The following is a 22,035-nucleotide window of genomic DNA, read 5'->3' on the forward strand; positions in this document are numbered from 1 at the left end:
GAGGGTGCAGTTTCTGCTATGTAGAATGAAACATAAATAACTCTATACTTGCAGTTACTGCAATCAACACGAGACAGTTACGACTATTACTACTACTAATACTATTATTACTGAGAAATATAGAGACAATGGATGCCAAGAATGGTCATCTGTTTACAGTCTGCAGACATAACTACACAATTTTATTTATATTTATTTTTAGTTTGATTTATTTTTTTTATTATTTAACAGAACATTTTTAACATTTTATTTTATTTTTAACATTTTATTATTTAACAGAAGATGTATCCAGTGTTGCTCGGTATTAAATGTAACGTTAAGTTCCTTAAAAAAAATGAAAAAAAAAAAAAATTGAGATATGGTTATGCGAATATTATGTTTTTTCTTGTAAGTAAAAAAAATAGTACTCAAATTGAGATTGAAAGCAAAACCTAGACAATGAGTTAAATGCTATAACCATTAGGCCAGCTTGACACGATCATTATAAAACAGTTTTAAAACCTACATATTCTTAACATAATGTATACGATTCGCATGTACAGTCATGAAACAGCAAACTCATAAAAATCCTATGACTCCCACGTAACAATTTTTCAATTTTGACCCCTTAGTAGCCCTTTTTTCTGGATGAAAACTGATTAAAACGTTTTCCACATGGCTGAATAAAGTAGTAGCGTTTGTGTGTGTACAACTCTCCTACAGCCCAAACCACTGGACCGATCATCATCAAACCTGGCATAGTAATGGGCCCCATCTAGGGATGATGCACGCTATTTTCAAAGTCAAGATAAAATAACAATATCCACACTTCAAATGACTTGGAATAGATGCAAGGATACTTTAGTGGTTATCTCATTAGTAGGAGGTGTGAACCTGAATGGGCTTTACACTCAGATTTTTTTCTGTGAGGTTATATTAAAATAATCCACCAAGTATTCCTGACCTGGACAGGATCATCAAAAGTCAAAATCAGGTCAGTGCCAAAAGAGAAACGTGTCAGTTATTGAAAATTCCGGTTCTTTAGAATTATGCTCATTTAAAAATATCTTTATGATGGATGTACTCATCACAGAAAGATGTCATATTCTAAAAAGTATGTGATTATTGGAATATGACATCTTCGGTGCATGACAAGTACATACATCATAAATATTCTTCTGTATTTTTTTTTTTTTTAATAAGTGTAATTCTTAATAAGCACCAAAATTTTCCATGTTGTATCCAAGTGTGCTCAAACAAAACTTTTGAACAGTCACGATTAAAACTTGGTGGATAAGTCAGACATAGACTGAAGTTTTATTTGTACTGTTATTATTAACACTAACGCAAATACGGTTGAATATAAAAATATTGTAATTTGTCCAGATTTCGTATATATTATTCTAGTCATGATTTCAAAAGTAAAAAAAAAAAAGTATTTGGGTACCATCAGCTAGAATCGAAACCGAAACTAGCATTCAGAGCTGGTAACGTTACCACTGTACCAACACAACATGCATATAAACCAATTAAAAATAAACTAAAATGAATGTACAAAATGTTTAACGATTTTTTTTCGATTTTGACCAACTTTTGACCCCTTAAAAACAATTTTAACCAACTAAAGACCCATAAAAGAATGGCCTGTAAAAAATCCAATCATCTAACGCTGCTCTGCGACTTCTAGTTTCGGAGGAGATAGTTTGAAAATATGGAAACAAACACTTTATATATAAGATTATTTGCATTTCAAAAAGGATTTTGGCCCTGTCGGTGGGGCATTAGAATACGCCGACTGCCCCCCTGCAGAGAGTAAAAGTCCCTCAATGGGGGTCCTGGATATGACCTTAAACTATATCCAGTGGTGAGGCCCCAGTTTGTGGGCTTTGGGGAGTGTGGAGCCACTCTTTAATTGCCATTGCTCCCAGGCCCACTCTGACCCGGAGTGGTAGTACCTGTTAGAGTCCCAACTATGGGTTAAATAGAAACCGACGTGAAAACAACTATTATATTCTATTAAAAATATTTTTCTTCAAAATATTTGGATTCAGCATTAAATAACCCGAAAAGGGTTGATATGCAGTAAAAAAAAAAACAACCAACCAATCAAAAAGGATTTTGAATTTTATTATTTATTTCATGAATGACAGTTTTTTATTATTATTATTAGATATGACCTTAAACTATATCCATTGGTGAGGCCCCAGCTTGCGGGCTTTGGGGAGTGTAGAGCCACCCTTTAATTGCCATTGCTCCCAGGTCCTGTCTGACCTGGAGTGGTAGTACCTGTCAGGGTCCCAACTATGGGTTAAATAGAAACCAACTTGAAAACAACAAATATATTCTATTAAAAATTTTTTCTTCAAAATCTTTGGATTCAGCATTAAATAACCTAGAAAGGGTTGATATGCCGTAAAACAAAAACAACCAACCAACCATTATTAGAATCACATTCTATTTTATTGATTGTTCCAGTGCTGGAAATGACAATTTAAATAGATGTTGAGACACATATGCAAAAAATAATGAAAATAGTTTTATTTTATCATTGTTTTATTTTATTATTTTTTTTCTGTTCACAGTTTTAGAATGCCCTAGTGTTGATTATCTCGACTCTTTAGTAAACAGTAAGCAATTAAATTCCCTGCAAAAAAGTGGAGAAAAAGATTTTCCTGCTGAACTTGTCGTCCACATGACTCCAGTTGAGGTTATGGACCATCCCAAATATCAACAGTGGATTCAAAGGTAAAATAGTTTGAATACATTCTTGTTTACTTAAACAAACCTAATTGCTTTTAAGCAACTCTATATTATTTCATGTGTAGTATACAAATATTTATTTAATACTAGCGGAGGGGGCACCAAGCTTCACGTGAGCATAAAATACATTTAAATATATTTTAATTTGTCCAGATTTCATATATATATTATTATAGTCATGGTTTCAAAAGTAAAAAAAAAAAAAAAAAAAAAAAAAAAATGGGGGGGGGGGTCAACTAGAATAGAAACCAAAACTGCAGCATTCAAAGCTGATGACGTTACTACTGTACCAATATGACTTCAAAAGTAAAAAAAAAATGTATTTGGGTGCTATCAGCTAGAATTGAAACCGAAACCGAAAGTGTAGCATTCAAAGCTGGTGATGTTACCAATGTACCAACGTGATATGCATATGAATTAATTAAAAATAAACTAAGATGTATGCGCAAAATGTATAATGATTTTTTTCATTTTTGACCCCTTAAAAACCATTTTAACTAGCTAAAGACCCATAAAAGAAATGTCTGTAAAAAATCCAATCATTTGAGGCCCCTAGTGCCGCTCTGCGGCTTTTAGTTTCGGAGGAGATAGAGTTTGAGAATATGGAGACAGACAGACCGACATATAGCCTTTTATATATTAGATGTGGATGTGAGATCTGTTTTTCTAATATTTAGAAAAAGTTAAATGCTTTTTTTTTTTTTTTTTTTTTTTTTTTAACTGATTCCTGCTGGATTTTTAGAGCATAGCCCTTTGAAAATAAACAAATCTTTTAGTAAAATGAAGTTGTCTACCCCAAACCAATAATGATACTCATGTCAATTTCGACGTATGAGGTCTATCACAATAATTTATTTATAGTGGTAAAGGCTTTGTGCAGAACCAACTACACTTTTTGGTATAACTGCTAATCTCAGTCGGTGCAATGATTGCCACAAGACTAAGCAAACAGTAGACCTCAGCTTTCACATTAGTTTTCCCTTCTAGATGCATGTCTTAACAAAGACTGAGGATGCATCTCTCCCAGTAGATTAAATGTGTCTCCAGATACTAACCATGTTACATACAGAACCTAGTATTCACCCATCTGGTACTGACCAGGCTCATCATTGCTTAACTTTGATGATCTGGCAAGAACCAGTGTGTCAATCTGATTATGCCATATCCAGACCAATGACAAATGTACAAAAGAGATTTACGTATTTATTGTTTTCTCATTCAACTTAATTATGTTTCTGTTCTCTTACTTCCTCTCTTTCTCTTTATCTTTCTTTTTTTCCTGTTTCTTTCTCTCTCCTTCCTCTCTCCGTCTTGTTGCTTTGCCTCATGCCATACTTCAAATGATTCACAATCTAGGTCAGGGAAGATAGAAAACTTGGTTTCATCAAAGAATGCTTTCTTGTTCCTACTTCCTCGCATACACAATTGGGATCTTTCTCTTATAGCCATTTTTTTTTTCTTTATTTCTTATACCAAGCATATTTTTACTGTTTTAAACTTTTAGGAAAAAAAAAAATTCTGCCAAAAATCTTATTTTAACAAATTTAACAGCAAATATTAAGTAAAACATATCCATCACTAACGCCCGCATACCCTCCCAATGAGAAATGCATCTCAATTTTAGATATTTTTGCCATTGACCAGTCACATCCCTGTTAGTAAAATACTTATGGGGTAATGTTATACCAATGGTTTCCTGCCTTACCGCTTCAATGATATTCCAACTTTGCTTTCAAATTGTATATTTTCACCATCTAGTTTTTCTTTTTTTTTTTTTACACAGTGATCACCACTTATCAAGGCCCGGAAGCCACTCAGGGATAAGGGTTATTACAAGTACATTACGTTAGTGTGGAGATTTGATGAAGTGTTTAATTAAGGGGGCGGTTCATTAGGAATTTGTTAAAATTGGACTTGAAGACATCCAAGTTGTAGTCCGGAGGGAAGCAGGCAGACGGAAGACAATTCCACAGGCATGCAGTTCTAAGAAAGAAGCTTTGTTCATGGAATCCACGTTTTGATTTTGGCACAGAAATTTTTCACAGTGGATTCAGCTAGACGGGTGTTTTTCATGAAAGATTGGCGAGGGGGGACCAGAGATTGGAGTTCAGACGAGCACCTGCCATGGAAATAACAATAAAACAAGGATATGCTCACAAGTTCTCTTCTGTGGGAGAGAGGTTGCAGGGTAGAGAAAAGGGCATCCCCCACTAAGCCACGAAGTCTATTTTGTACTGTATTAAAGAACTGGTGTGTTCTTTCATTGGTCTTTAATTTGAATTAAAGACCAATAGCTAGCTATAGATCATAGTGAGAAGAGCTGTCATATTGGAAGGTATATTTATAAAGACCCGATTAAAATCTATAGTTAAAAATTTTTAACCAAAACCCAAAGAAACAAACATACGGGGTGTCCCAATAAAATGTATACACTCTTTAAATGACCATAAAACCAACATTTATTATAAGAAAAGTTTCATATATCAAAATATTGTGAACAAATATAGAAACCAGTTAATTATCGAAAATGTTCAAATTATTGGCCATGAACAGTTGACAACGCTCACTGATTGAATTGAAAACGTTCCTAATCAGTTCAATTGGTATGTTGACACATCTTCTTTCAATGATTGCTTTCAACTCATTCATTGTAGCTCATTTTGTGGTGTGAATCCTGTGTTTAACATGCCCCCCACATTGTCCCCCAAAAAAGAGAAAAATCCATAGAAAAGGGCTCAAATCTTATGAGTGTGGGCAGTACTTGATACTTCTTCTTCATCATACTTATCTGTTTCGCAGGTGACGTATTAAGATATGCTCTTACGTCATGATGATAGTGGGGAAGTGCTCCATCCTGCTGGAAGTGCCATTCTTTATTCCTAAACATCTCTTGGGAACGTGGCATAGCATATTCATGTAGCAAATTGAGATAATTTAAAGAATGTATACATCCTTTTATTAGGACACCCTATATATATATATATATATATATATATATATATATATGACTACTTCATTTAATCACATTAATATACGAAGATATAATTTTATGCATAAATTTTTAGTATTTACTTCAACAGTGCTCAGTACCTAGGTAGAGCTAGGTAGTAATTTATGAAAATGTATATGGCAATTAAGCTACACAAAATATTCTGCGTTTCATTCTTGTAAAAATTCGTTAGGCAAGCGGAATATTCTGTGTAGCTTAATTGCCATATATATTTTCATAACTTCCTATATATATATATATATATATATATATATATATACTTCCGAGGTTATAAAATACACTTAAATATATTTAGTTCATGCAGATTTCATATTTCTTATTACAGAGCAAATTCTCTATTGAATATTATATTGTACCTAATATATAGTACAGATTTCAAAAGTTAAAAAAAAACCTACTTGAATACCATCATCTAGAATTGAAACTGAAACATTTTGCGCTCCATCCACGTTCCCTACTGATGTAGATATCAAGAAAAATTTAATTTTAAATGACTTGAAGAAATGGATTGGATTCAGGCATGCGCATAAAATAAAATAAATATTTCAGCAAATTGAAATGAACATTTTGCATTCCAACTTACCGATATGTCTCCGTGCATTATTCATCCAAACAAAGATTTTACTCGTTATAAACCATCCTTCGTGTATGATTACTATTCCCTGTTCATTTCAGTTACATGACCAATATTTTAAGAGTGTATCGGTTAAATATTTTCATACAGATACACACATGCATCTACTGTCTTATATTGTTATCCTATATGTTATATGTTGTTATATGTATATTTACTGATGAGTTACTATTTATCGAGAGGAAAGGCCACCCAAGGATAAGGGCTAATGGGATGAAATGATTGTCAGTTGAAAGGTGAAGAATCTCCTAAGAGGAAGATTAAAAGAATGAACTTTGATTACTTGTGGGGATAGTTTATAACAATGATCTGTTGACATTATATTGAAGACGATCATGTTGCAATCTGTAGGAAAGCAGTCCCATTGTAATGTGTTTAAAAAAAAAAGCCTTTGCAAAGAAATTTTGCTCATGGAAATTTCACCTGAGATTAGGTACACAGAAAAAGAAAAAAAAGGTCTTTGTGTATGACGTTTTACAAAGGGAACTAGAGATTGGAGATGAGTCCAGCATTATCCATGGAAGTAACGATAAAATAGAGAGACTAGTGACGTCTCTTCTGTGAGAAAGAAGCTGTAAAAAAAAATGACAGATCATTCTCCACTAGATTGTGAAGTCTATTTTGGACTCTGTCTGAGCAACAAAGATTGTTCTGAGCTGTGTCTCTCCAGATGCAGCAACAGTACTCCATCTTAGGGCATATTTAATTCTTATGTAGAGGATTGTATGCTGAAAGAAAAAATAGAAATTCGTTGGTACACAGGTCGATGACGGAGTTAGATTAAAAAATAAATGGAATAGATACTTAAGTAGACTTTTCTGCATTTACTTGGGCTGAAATCTGCTCTGTCCTTGATTAAAGGACATCCTTCTTGACTGGTGCAATGTTCCCATCGGTGGAAAATATTTAAAATACTATCTATAAAGCTATGTTACTAACTAGCACTAAAAATTCCAAAACTTTGTAGCAAATAAATGGCAAACTCTGTGGATACTTGTACAAGCATTTTTAGTCATTCTTTTATTTCTATATAATAAAATAGACATGATTATTCCATCTAGAAAAAGCATTGCCGCTTTGCAAATGCAAACGCCACATATAAATTCGATATGGGTAGATTGCTAGCCAATATCTGATGTACATTTTGCACATAGTATGTTGCTTTCATTCATTATCATAAATTCTTATAATAATTTCTTGGAGAGTCACATTTAAAACAAGTCATACTTACCGGTGGTAGCATGGTTGAATATTTACTTACTAATTATTTTCTCACTCTCCCCAGTTACACTAGGAACTTTTTTAGAATTATCACAGTTTTTTACACCACACTCTCTGTGTTTACTTTTTATTCCAATATATTTAACATTAGTCCTTTAGTCCACAATGCTTATAATAAGGACCCTTCCCTTTACAAGTTCTGGTCAGTTCAGATACATTTATCAGATTAAGGGAATATCAGAATAAGGGAATTTTAAATGCTTAAAATCACCTATCATGAACTAAACAAAATGGCATCATCTAATTTGGATAATTTAAACCTAACAAGATCGACTTTTTTCAAAATAAATTTAAACTTCACTTAAGATTAGTTTACATTTACAGTTAAAAAGAAGATTCCAGATTAAATTTTGAAACAGATTAAAAAGGAAGGAGGTGCTTCTACAAAACTTCAACCCAACCAGATCTACTTTTATAAAACTGACCCCACGAAATAAACAAAAAAAAACTTTGCAGTGTCGTTTCCAAATAGTTTCATCAAACAAAAAGTTCTTCTAACCTTTCCTACTTTTAATTTGATTTTTTTTTCACATATAAATCTATAAGTTAAAATAACGTAGATACAAATTTAGTCATGTAACGTCTTTTATTTACACACTGCGTGATTTAAATAGTAATGCCCATCAACCATAAAATATTTTAGATATTTCAAGATTTCAAGGTAGTTCTATTAAAATAGTCATATTTCAGAAAGCAAAGCACTTTAAGTCCTCAAAATACCACCATTTTGTTTGGAAATGATATCCTTTCTCATGCTTTAATAAATAGTGTCCTGAATTGATAACTTAGCACCGGACTTACTACCTAGATATAAAGAAGTACCCGTTCCCCCCTCCTTTTTTTTTTTTTTTTTTTTAATGGAGAGTAGGTAATACAGTGGATGTGTTATCGGCAGCTCCAGTAACTCTTGCTTCTCCTTTTTTGTCCCTCAGTCCTACTTCAATGAGTGATTTTTCTGACAAAGGGTGAAGAAAAAGCTGCTTAAAGGTCGGTAGTACTTGGTGAACAGTAGTCTGAGATGTCGGAAATTTTTCTGTCTCTATGTCTGTCCTTGTGGCCATGTCACTAGTAAGGGTGCTGGAAGTAAACGTTTTGTCTGGGCTGACGTTATCCGCCTGATAGTCAGGGACCCGAACCTTGGATTAACCACTAAGGATGCTGTCCTATCAGCAGGCGCAAAGTACTGGGACTGCTGTATTGCCATTTGGTGAGTGGATCTGGACCATGCAGTAGTCTCTGGTGGGCCTCTCGATGCCATACTAGTGGGTAATTGTTACGGTTTTACCTTTTCGTGTGCTACAAAAAAACAAAAAAAAAATTTTCCTGTCTTTTTCTCTCTTACTTCCCTCTCTGTACTGCTCTAACCAAATATGCCGACCTGTTCCATAAATCCCTAAACCTCAACATGAAACATCTCCAGAAAAAAAAATCGAATAAACCTAGAACCCCATCTTCCAACGTAGACCAGGTCTCCTTCTCCAACATCAGGGGGTCTACGTTCCAACCTTCCAGAGGTTGAAACCCAATTACAGGAGCCGAAACCGAACATATTATTTCTAAGCGAAACTGGAATAGGGCCGACCACTTCCCTAGATGAGTTCATAATTAACGGATACTCTAATTTAACAGCTAAATCTGACCCCCAAGATCGCCATGGACATGGAATATGTGCCTACATTAAAGATGGCTTCCCGTGTGACAGGGATATTTCTAGAGAAGATCCTAACTTACCCTAAATGTGCTTCCGGGTTGCACTTGCTAACACCACTGCATTTATATTTGCCCTCTATCGGCCCCACAACAGCGGAGTTACTATCCTTAAGAGCATATCTGAGAAAATAGACCACATCTTGTCTGGACATCCCTCGGCTAACATCCACATCTGTGGTGACTTCAACGTCCATAACATGGAATGGCTGACCCATTCAAATAAGACAGACGATGAGGGGAGGTTTTGTCATGATTTTGCCATTGCTTATGACCTCACTCAGATTGTTCGTGAACCCACCTGTGTGCCCGATACACCCGGTCAATATGCAAGCCTCCTTGACCTTTTTCTCTCAACTTCCCTGAGCTATGTTCATGTTCCGTTCATTCTCCTCTAGGATCCTCCGACCACTCCGTTGTATCAGTTAAGATAAAAATGAAATGTAATAAGTCCCCAGACGTACCCCTCCACCGTACTGTATACCGATACTCTATGGCTGACTGGGATAACTTCCGTACATTCATATCTGATTTACCTCTGCACTCCATGTTTAAAAAGGAAGTGTCCTCTATAGTATCAGATCTGATCGAATGGTTAATTGTAGGCATAGACCAATTCATACCATCTAAAAAATTCCAACAAAAACCTAACAGCCAGCCTTGGTTCTCCCCAGAATGTGATGCTGCTATCGCGCACAGAAATCACTTTTTCCATAGCTACCAACGTAATAGATGCACTGAGACTAAAGCTGCTTTTAGGACTGCCAACAACCACTGTAAAAGAGTAATAAAAAATGCAAGAGAGCTGTTAAATCCAAGGTAGCTGATCAGCGGCTTGGTTCGCACCAATTTTGGCAAATAACAAATAGGATCCTGAACAGAAGTGTGCGTTCTTCCCAACCATTATCAATGGACCAGAGTCAGACAAGGCCAAACTATTTGCAAAGAACTTTACAGCTAATTCTACCCTATGTGACGAAGGCCATCAACTCCCCATATTTCCTCCTATAACACAGAACACGCTAGGTAACATACAAATAACCGTGCATGAGGTCGCCAAGCTAATCAAGAACCTTGATTCCAGTAAAGCAACTGGCCCTGACGGCATCCCAATTATAGTGTTAAAAAAGCTTCAACCAGAACTTGCTCCCATACTTACGAAACTATTTAAGCGCTGCCTTAAGGAGAAGTGCTTTCCGACTCCCTGGAAGACCTCATCAGTTTGTCCTGTATTTAAGAATTCAGGTGATAAGTCATCTCCCTCTCAGTACAGACCAATAAGTCTCCTGTGTGTTATGAGTAAGTTGCTGGAATCCATATTAAATAGAGAAATAGTCAACCACCTCAGCAAAAATAACCTTCTTAGTGACACACAATATGGTTTCCGCTCTGCAAGATCTACCACAGATGTGCTAACGGTTATATCTCACAGGATTAGTGAATCTCTTGACAAAGGCTTCCTTTCTAGGGCAATTGCTCTTGACATATCAAAAGCCTTCGACAAGGTATGGCATAAGGGCCTACTTCACAAGATTTCCAGCTACGGTATAACTGGAAATATGTTCTCAATCATTAAATCATTTCTCTCCGATAGGCTCATAAGAGTAGTGGTCGATGGGCAAAAATCAGAGGCCTGCAGTATTAATGCTGGAGTCCCTCAGGGGTCAATCCTGAGCCCAACTCTCTTCCTGATCTACATCAATGACCTCCCTAAACACATACTTAAATCATTCGGTGACATCTATGCTGATGACACGACCATCTACGGCAACACATCAAAGACTGTAAATGAGAAAGTTCTCTCTGATTCTCTCTCCTCTGATCTCGAGCACGTGGTTCAGTGTTGGAAGACGTGGCTGGTTACCTTTAATGCATCTAAAACCAAACTCCTATCCTTACACCATCAACGCTCTGATCCCCATCTGGCATCAATTGGGATGGATGGCTCTCGTCTGGGAGAGGCCCAGTGTTTTGACAAGCTTCTGGGTTTGACCTTTACTCCTAATCTGAAATGGAACACGTACATCAAGTCTGTTGCCAAGGAAAAGATGGTGGGATCCTTCTACTGCTCCAGAAGATATCTCACTACTGAGGCAATTCTCTATCTATATAAAAGCCAAGTACGTCCAAGGATGGAATACTGCTGCCATATCTGGGCAGGAGCTGCTAAAAACAGCCTATCCTGCCTTGACAGAGTACAAAATAGACTTCGTGTCTTAGTAGGGGATGCCCTTTTCTCTACCCTGCAACCTCTTTCCCACAGAAGAGACGTTGCGAGCCTATCTTTGTTTTATCGTTATTTCCATAGCAGGTGCTCGTCTGAACTCCAATCTCTGGTCCCCACTCGCCAATCTTTCACAAAAAACACCCGTCTAGCTGAATCCACTGTGAAAAATTTCCCCCACTCTTTATCTGTGCCTAAATCAAAACGTGGATTCCATGAACAAAGCTTCTTTCTTAAACTGCACGCCTGTGGAACTCTGTTCCGTCTGCCTGCTTCCCACCTGACTACAACTTGAATGTCTTCAAGTCCAACGTTAACAAATTCCTAATGAACCACCCCCTTAAGTAAACACTTCATCAAATCTCCACACTAACGTAATGTAATTGCAATAACCCTTATCCCCGAGTGGCTTCCGGGCCTTGATAAGTGGTGACCACTGTGTAAAAAAAAACAAAAAAACATCTATTATATAAATGGCAAATGCATGTATGTATGTATGTATGTCCAGCTAAAACTAGAAAAATAAACAACAAACACCCACAAAGTTGGTATTTTTTTAAAAGCGACTAAGCCTTGGATAGATTATATCTAAGATTTACAAAAAGATTCATTATTTGGAGTTCAAATGGTTACAACATTTAATGTTATTGAGACGTACACATATCTTTTAATATTATTACATAGTTTGTTTTCAAGCCACCAAGTAAAGCGAAGTAACTCTGTTTTTCTTTTTTATAGTTATTTTATCCTCACGCCGGCTCAAGTTGTATATGTGTTTATATCCAGGGAGTTTTGCTCCAGACAATGCCGAGTAGCTCTACTGGTCCTAACCTATAATTGCTTAAAATTTTAATTTATCTGATTACAATTGTGTACTTAAAAAAAAAAAAAAAAAAAAAAAAAACCTTAATCAAATACAAATTTTATTGAATCGTTTAATCTTTATATTGAAACAATCAATGTTGCTGAAGAGTTGTCTCTCTTTGACCTTTATTTTCAAGTATATAGACAGTTTGGAGTTGCCTCCCTTTATCTGACTGTTAAGCGATAACGTGTATCTTAAATTGGGTAACCGAGTTATCTCCTTTTTATTGACTGTTCTTATGCAAAAGGCAACGTGTCTTTCTCTTTGTGTATAGATGTAAAAAATAAACAGACACATCTCTGTGTGCTGAGAAAATGTTAAGTGTTAATTAATTTGTTTCTTTGTCATCATTGATACCTTCCACGGTGAAGTTATTTAATGAACAAAGGTACGTTTTTCTTTTATTTACTTTGTAAGTAACAAAGGTTGTTAATTAAAGCAACACTTTATTTCTTTTTTGACGCTTGTGCATTATTCTCATGGAACAACTTTTTTGGTTTCATTTGGAAGATCGCAGAACAAGGAGAGAAAATGCAATTTCAGAACTGGGAAAAACAACTCAAGTACTGATAATGTCAACAACAGAAAATAAAGCATCAATTATTTGAACATTTATTGAATTAAAATAATATTAAGAAAAGTCTTTTTGCACAAAAATTCTGAAATAAATGAAAGTTGCTAAAATGACTTAAAATTTATAGTTTTGTACAGTCATTATTGGAATGTGTGTGACTTTTTTTGTTTTTGAGAAAACTTTTTTATAAAAGTGAATGAAGTGTCAATATTTTTTTTTTTTTTTACAAAATTTAAATTTTCGTAATAAAATAAAAAAATCTGAAATTCTCATTGCGAATAAAATATAAATAATTGTTGAAATTTATACTTTGAGCAGTCATTACTGGAAATTGCATTGTCTACACCTGTTCTGTGATCTTCAACATGAAAATAAAAAAGTTTATTCCATGTTTTTTTTGTTTGTTTTTTAATTTTTTTTTTTATTTAGTTTTCCTTCTGAAACTGAACATCTCATCTTGAACGAGTCGACCAGTGGGATTGCCAACATTGGCTTGTTCAAAATTCAAACTATGCTCAATCTTCTGAGTCCATCCATTTTTCCACTGCTGCATCATCAAAAATTGGAGTTACAAAAGGATAATGTGAATTCAACAGAAAATGGTGTAAAAACGAAAGAGGAAAGAACTAATCACATGCAATTGGCCTGCACAAATCTTAAATACCACATACGGCCACGAAAAGGATACAACAGGTTAGTTGATAAATGAATCCATTAAAAGTTGAAGTGTAACCATATCATCTTTGTGATCGTCCTATGGTAAAATAGCAAAAGACAATTACTTAATATAAATCAGTTAAGCTCTGTGTGTGTATGACACGTTTGTAATACTATGTTCGACTGAGGTTGTTGAGTGCTGGAGAAGTAGGAAAAGAACAAAAGATAAATAACAAAAAAAAAAGGAAGTAGATTTAGCAAGTAATGAAAGGACTTCTCAATAGACAATGGATATGAATTGTTTCTTAATGCAGACACCAACTCTAATAAAGCTAAAGAGTGCTTCACCTGCCCTTTAAACTGAGTTTCAAATCTTTAACTATGTAACATCCTACTACTGCTGCAGAGTTTGACGCCTTCTGTTCCCAGTTGCTAGGATTGGATGCCTTCTTGTCATGTTACTGTTTGTATTGATGGCTGCTCTCCAGGCATTACAATCATTTACCAGATGCTCTGTGATGTTTATAGCCTAGAGGTTAGCCTTGATGTTGTCCAGCCATCACTTCTTTGGCTGATAGCTGTATCTACCTCTGACATCAAAAGACAGCATTTTGTGTTGCCAAAGGTTGTCATCTATTCTCTTCATATGCCCAAACCATCTCGATTTTCCAGGATAACTTCCAAAAAGGAAATGCCAGGATGTTTTCTCAGATTGGCCATGTGCCTGTTGTCCGTATATTAGACAGAAAATGTATAATTTTGTATAAATTACTGGTAAAGACCTGAAACAATAAAACTAAAAGGCAGAGAATTATTAAAATGCAGTTTGATTAAAAATACAATTTGATGTTAGGAATCAATAAACGTGTGTATAGTGAAAATTTGATAAACAAATAAGATTTTCAAAATAGGTTGTGTAAGCTCTTAGCAATTTGATAAACGATAAAAATATACCAATCGGAATAACACAAACAATGTGAATGATGCCACAAAAGTAGGGAAACGGGACAGAAATTGTGGAATGATAAAATTGACAAACTAATTTATGCTAAATCAACTAAACATAAACAGATACAACACTCATTAAACTTGACATAATGATATGGGACGAAAAGGAGAAAGAAGCAACCTTAGTAGAAGTTAGTGTCTCCAATGATGCTGGGTTAAACAAGGCTGAGAGTGAAAAGATATCGAAATACTAAGGTTTCATGTCATGAAAAGAAACTGGAATCTTAGAAAGATCTTCATCATTCCAGTAGTTATAGGAGCAACTCGACTCCTGAAAAAGAATTTCAAAATCTACCTGGCAAATATACCCGGTGAACCAAGTGCATAAAAGATACAAACTTAAAGGGACGGTTAGAATCTTAAAAAGATCCCTTTGTTGGAATGTATGAGATAATGAATCTTTGGCATCTGGCAGGATGCTCCATCCCCAGCTAGAACAAAATAAGAAAAATGAAAAAAAAATGATGTATATCCATATATGTGTGCGAGTTCACTAATTCCAGCAGACAGTCTTACAACTTAAGCAAGAGAAAATTATGTTGTGTTTCTTTAACGGTAAATAAAACTTTTTACAACCAAAAGCAAATTGTGTTTTCTTTGCTGTATATTCAGTTTACTAATGGCTAATGAGGAATTACCAGTCAACAAGCAATTAATGAATACGGCATGTGAAACACAGACTAAACAATAACAATATGGCATTTTTATGGATATTAAAACACTTAAATTAGCACAGACTACACTACAGGATAGAATGATAAAGTTGTCACCCTAAAACAAACAACGCTACAGCTTTATTTTAAAACTTGTATTGAAAAAAATCAATTCAGGTAACTTGATTATGTAGTAGAGCTAACATCTATTCAATGTAATTTGATGTTATATTTTTTGTTTTATATTGTTTAAATTTTATCGGCACTTGACATATGCTGGCAGTTTACGTCAGCTGCCGAACCAAAATTCACTGAAATCTGGTTTGCAAAATACAAAAGTACCTAATAATAAAACATATCAATGGATGTGTTTGCATTAACATTCTATTAAGCATGGCCAAAAGTCATGCTCCAAGCTTACAAAGATTCGTCATGGTGTTCAATCAAAATATTTTAGATATATTCTTTACTTGAAGAAAACTTATCTGTTTTTCTCTTTGCCAGAGACCACTGTATCCATCTAGACAATGAAGAGTACGTCAAAGAAGCATATATAATTCCTGAGTTTAAGGAACAGCTCCAGAATTTTCATACAAAAGTCTGTGAACATATAAAAGAACAAGGTTTGTATCTGATATGTGTTCCAAATGTAATACCTCCTATTTTTATTCTGCTCAAAGGTATTAGAAGGGACTCCAAATTGCATTGTTATTATTACTGAACTTATGCATTCATCTCCTGAAAGTTTCATTGCTCTGTTGCTGATATTGACAGTGTGAAACTTTAAGAAAGCAACCCTTGTTGTGGACTTGTCTGAAGCAGAGATGCGTCATTGAATTCCTTCATGCAGAAAAAATTGAACCAATCAACATTCACCAGCGCCTGTTGAATGTTCACAAAGTCAATACACTTCATATCAGTACAGTTAGGAGATGGGTTTGTTGATCTCAGAGCGACAACAGAAATGTGAATGATAAAGTGCGCTCCAGACTTTTCCGACTGAAACATCAAAAGAGACTGGCAAAAGTGCAATGGTTACTGTGTGGAAAAATAAATTCTGAAGCACAAAAGGTAACTCATTCTAATAGCCCTTCAACATTTTAGTTTTTCAGTTAAAAAAATAGGAGGCCTTACTTTTGGAATGACTCTTGTATTTCTGAAATAGGCAGTTTTTCATAATTCCATTAATCATCAAATGTTTTTTTTATTTATTCAGTACAATCTTACTGAAACAATGGAAATCATTTTGAAAGAACTTAACACTCTTTAACCTTCATTTTGCTGATTTTCGCTTTAATTTTTTTATATAAGTCTATCATAGCTTGGAGACTACATAAATAATTTTTTTAATGATGCAAAAACTATACAGTGCTTTGAAAGTAATATATGAACAAACCCTAGAAGCCCTTTTCGCCAACAAACTCATCAGGAGTTAATTGTTGGATATCAAAGGATGCCAAAAAAAAAACGAATTGTCATGCAAGACCAAATACTTGGTTGGAGACATGCAAGTAAAAAAAAAAGAAAAAAGGCGAATGGGAATTTGTGTGAAATATATATGTAATAATATAAAATATATATGTAATAATATAAAATATATATGTAATAATATAAAATATATATGTAATAATATAAAATATATATGTAATAATATAAAATATATATGTAATAATATAAAATATATATGTAATAATATAAAATATATATGTAATAATATAAAATATGTGTAATAATATAAAATATATATGTAATAATATAAAATATATATGTAATAATATAAAATATATATGTAATAATATGAAATATATATGTAATAATATGAAATATATATGTAATAATATAAAATATATGTAATAATATAAAATATATATGTAATAATATAAAATATATATGTGATAATATAAAATATATATGTAATAATATAAAATATATATGTGATAATATAAAATATATATGTAATAATATAAAATATATATGTAATAATATAAAATATATGTGTAATAATATAAAATATATGTGTAATAATATAAAATATATGTGTAATAATATAAAATATATGTGTAATAATATAAAATATATGTGTAATAATATAAAATATATGTGTAATAATATAAAATATATATGTAATAATATAAAATATATATGTAATAATATAAAATATATATGTAATAATATAAAATATATATGTAATATAAAATATATATGTAATATAAAATATATATGTAATATAAAATATATATGTAATAATATAAAATATATATGTAATAATATGAAATATATATGTAATAATATGAAATATATATGTAATAATATGAAATATATATGTAATAATATGAAATATATATGTAATAATATGAAATATATATGTAATAATATGAAATATATATGTAATAATATGAAATATATATGTAATAATATGAAATATATATGTAATAATATGAAATATATATGTAATAATATGAAATATATATGTAATAATATGAAATATATATGTAATAATATGAAATATATATGTAATAATATGAAATATATATGTAATAATATAAAATATATATGTAATAATATAAAATATATATGTAATAATATGAAATATATATGTAATAATATGAAATATATATGTAATATGAAATATATATGTAATATAAAATATATATGTAATAATATAAAATATATATGTAATAATATAAAATATATATGTAATAATATAAAATATATATGTAATAATATAAAATATATATGTAATAATATGAAATATATATGTAATATAAAATATATATGTAATAATATAAAATATATATGTGATAATATAAAATATATATGTAATAATATAAAATATATATGTAATAATATAAAATATATGTGTAATAATATAAAATATATGTGTAATAATATAAAATATATATGTAATAATATGAAATATATATGTAATAATATGAAATATATGTGTAATAATATAAAATATATATGTAATAATATGAAATATATATGTAATAATATGAAATATATATGTAATAATATGAAATATATATGTAATAATATGAAATATATATGTAATAATATGAAATATATATGTAATAATATGAAATATATATGTAATAATATGAAATATATATGTAATAATATAAAATATATATGTAATAATATAAAATATATATGTAATATAAAATATATGTGTAATAATATAAAATATATGTGTAATAATATAAAATATATGTGTAATAATATAAAATATATGTGCAATATAGATGGAAGGGCATGAGAATGATTTAGATATATCTCCAAGCAAGTCTAATGATTTAACAAATTCTTTCTGTCGACAAAGCAACGGCTTGCGAGAAAAAAATTGAGACTGACTCCAAAATCTTTAAATGATTTTGAGTCAGCCCGGTGCAATATTCTGAAGCAATCCATTTTATAGGTATTGACACAAGCTGGATTTTCAATTAGATGTTGGCCAATGGCAAGTTCCAAAGCAGAAGAGGGGCAAAAAGAAAGTGGCTTACTTAATAATTTTTTTAAGTTTCTCTAGACTCTGGAAAGAAATCAAATTAGTTTATGTGATAGAAATTGAACTTGGAATAAAATTATGACTTCAACACTATTTCCAAATTATGTTGCATTTAAGGAGAAAAATCTTACCGACATTACCTGCAGGCATTTATCAGTTAACAGGCCTTCTTCTTACTCTTGTTGGCCGTGCTTCAACACTTTCCAAATTATGTCGCATTTAAGGAGAAAAAAGTTAATGTAAATGCATGATAGGATTATGGCCTGGTAGAGTCACTCAATGTTGTATTTGTGCTTATTGAACATTAAATATTTTCTGATGCCACAAGGATCACGTGTATTCGAACCAATTCCTCTATCAATTGTTCTGTGCCTACACTGTGTCTTAAAGTAGTGATGGGATCATTCCAAATTTTTTTCCCCGATCTCAATACAATTAAAGATTCTATTCCAAATTTCTATTTTTGATTCTTTTTTTTTAAATTTCTAAATATACTGTGACAAATGAACTTGACTGAAAACATAACATCCACTTTGACTGAAAACATAACAGGCGTAATTTCTGTCTTGATAAGTTTAAATAATATTTAGATATTATGATCTATAAATTTTAGTTTTACTTATTGTTTTAAATGAATAACTATTTATCATTTCAGATTGAAACCAGCAATGAAGAAACAAGTTTTAAACAAAAATTAAAAATTCAAGGAATCATTTTTAAAATTGGAAATTAAGCTAAACATTTTTCTGCTCTGATTCTGATAGCCTAAAAGGTTCTGATATTTCTGATTTCTGATTCGGATTAAGCACCCCATCACTGATCTAAAGATCCGCAAAACTTTGATATTAATGCAGTTGTCCAAGAAAATGTTGCCTTAATCCAAGAATTGGCCCCTTCATTGTGCTATGTCTAAAAGTCAGTGAATACAGAAGCTTAACATGAATGGTCGTATACAGAAATCAGATAAAAAATATTTAACACGGTGGTAACACTAAGTTACAAAAGTGGGTTGAAAACCTCACATCTGATTTTTTATTTAATCATAACGACTATTTCATGCAGAAACAATGTCTGTACACAACTTTTACCAACTTCAAATCTCTTTTTGTCACCATGCATTGAAAGAATTCTTTTTTATCCGAGACAAATTTTTATGATTTGCTTTTTTTTTCGTAGGTGGAACAGATTTCATTTAGAAAATAATAATGAAACATTTTACATCTATTTAAGACTAGCAGCAGGATCCCTGCTTTGCCCGGTCATAAAATATGCTTAAATATATTTTAATTCATGCAGATTTTGTATTTTTTATTATTATAAAGCTATTGAATATTATATATGTATAGTACTTATTTTAAAAGTTTAAAAAAAATGACTTCGATTCCATCAGCTAGAATCGAAACAAAAACATTTACTGGTTCATCCACATTCTGTACTGTTTGAGCTATCGACAGATAAAGATTTAAAATTAAATCACTTCAAGCTATGAATGAATTTGCGCATACGCAAAAGTAATATAAATATGTTGGCAAGTTGAAATGAACATTTTGTATTTAAACTTTCGGGTTTGTATTACTGTACACATAGATTGGAAAAAGTTGTCAAAAAACAAATATATAACAAATAAATGTTATCAAAGGCAAGATAAGTTACTTTTCTACCTAACTGGATATATCTTTTGTGTTTTTATTCAGTGTAACATGTTTATTCAGCTCGAAAAACATACAGTGTTTACCGATGTATTGGAAAATTCAAAATGGCGGCCGACTCTCTCTCGGAGAGGGTAAGTTCGGGCAAAGGTATTATAAATAATAAACTAGACAAAATACTGTTAGAAATTCGCTCAATATATGTTACCTTGACATATATTCGGTTGTTTTTTAATAGTATTTTGTCTAGTTTATTATTTATAACATCTTTTCCCAAACTTACCGCGTTAAAGAGACAGTCGGGTGCCATTTTGAATTTTCCAATACATCGGTAAACACTGCATGTTTTTCGAGCTGAATAAACATGTTACATTGAATAAAAACACAAAAAATATATCCAGTTAGGTAGAAAAGTAACTTATCTTGCCTTGATAACATTTATTTGTTATATATTTGTTTTTTGACAACTTTTTCCAATCTATGTGTACAGTAATACAAACCCAAACTTTCTGTACCTGTTACTCGTTATAAACCATCCTTGGTATATGATTACTATTTCCTGAATTTCAATGCTATGTGACCAGTAATCTAAGAGTTTATCAGATAAATATTTTTACACAGATATACACACATACATACATCTACTGTTTTATTTATATAGAAGTAACTCTTTGCCTTTTGTTATCTCTTGAAATAACTGTATTTTGGAAGGCAGAGTTATAACCCTTGGATTCAAGTTAACTAACATTTGGTATCACATACAATGGATGTCTACAAATAATTATGTCCTCATAAAGTAATTCTTCTTCGATTGTAAATATATAATAAATTATTAGATTTTTTGATCTATACAAAAGAGTTTTTATTCAATTTATTCTTTATATTCCTCATCTGTTACTACTCCCAAATGTTCCTTTAGTTTATAAAATCAAACTGTATTCGGTGGTTTTCCTTTTTTTGTGTTTTCCCTGACAATAGAAGTGCAGGATACTAATCCTTTTTCTAGTAAGGAAGGGAGGGGTAATTATTTCTTTTAATTTTACTTGTTTTAAAAAATAAATAAATTCACTTTCATTTTATATTTCTTCTTTTTTTTTTTTTTTTTCCAGATCCAGATGCTGTTAAATATCCACGTATTGTATTCCTTGGGACTGGCTCTTCAGTACCTAGTAAAAGGAGAAATGTCAGTGGAATTTTATTGCAAACCGAGTAAGTCCAGGAGCAGAATGAAATCTACATAGAAGCCGTTTTGAAAACGTTTGCAGAATTTTGGAATTTGAAAAGATAAATTTTCACCATCTTTAAATTAGTTTAAATAATCCTTTTAAATGAGTTTATTTGGTGTAGTATTAAGAATGTTTGCTAATGAACTGGGAGACTGAGGTTCCATCATCATTTGAGTCCTACCAAAGTTTAAAAATATAGTTCTTGATGTCTCTTTGCTAAACACTCAATATAATAAGGCAAGGGTTAAGGTTAAATGGAGTAATCCTGGGAAAGGAATGATGCTCTCATCTACATTTTGA

General features: G+C 32.0%; 1 protein-coding gene across 1 annotated transcript in view; it reads left to right on the forward strand.

The window, feature by feature from the left end:
• The window catches only part of LOC145303509 (zinc phosphodiesterase ELAC protein 2-like), a 97,979-nt gene that overhangs the window by 41,317 nt on the left and 34,627 nt on the right, over nt 1-22,035 (forward strand). Inside the window, exons 11-14 of the mRNA XM_080144942.1 lie at nt 2,562-2,724; nt 13,464-13,727; nt 15,857-15,975; nt 21,619-21,718. Of these exons, the coding sequence (XP_080001068.1) occupies nt 2,562-2,724; nt 13,464-13,727; nt 15,857-15,975; nt 21,619-21,718 (646 nt within the window). The remainder of the gene's footprint in view (nt 1-2,561; nt 2,725-13,463; nt 13,728-15,856; nt 15,976-21,618; nt 21,719-22,035) is intronic.

This window comes from Euprymna scolopes, chromosome 19 (assembly GCF_053919585.1).
Source record: "Euprymna scolopes isolate OS-2025 chromosome 19, ASM5391958v1, whole genome shotgun sequence".
NCBI lineage: Eukaryota > Metazoa > Mollusca > Cephalopoda > Sepiida > Sepiolidae > Euprymna > Euprymna scolopes.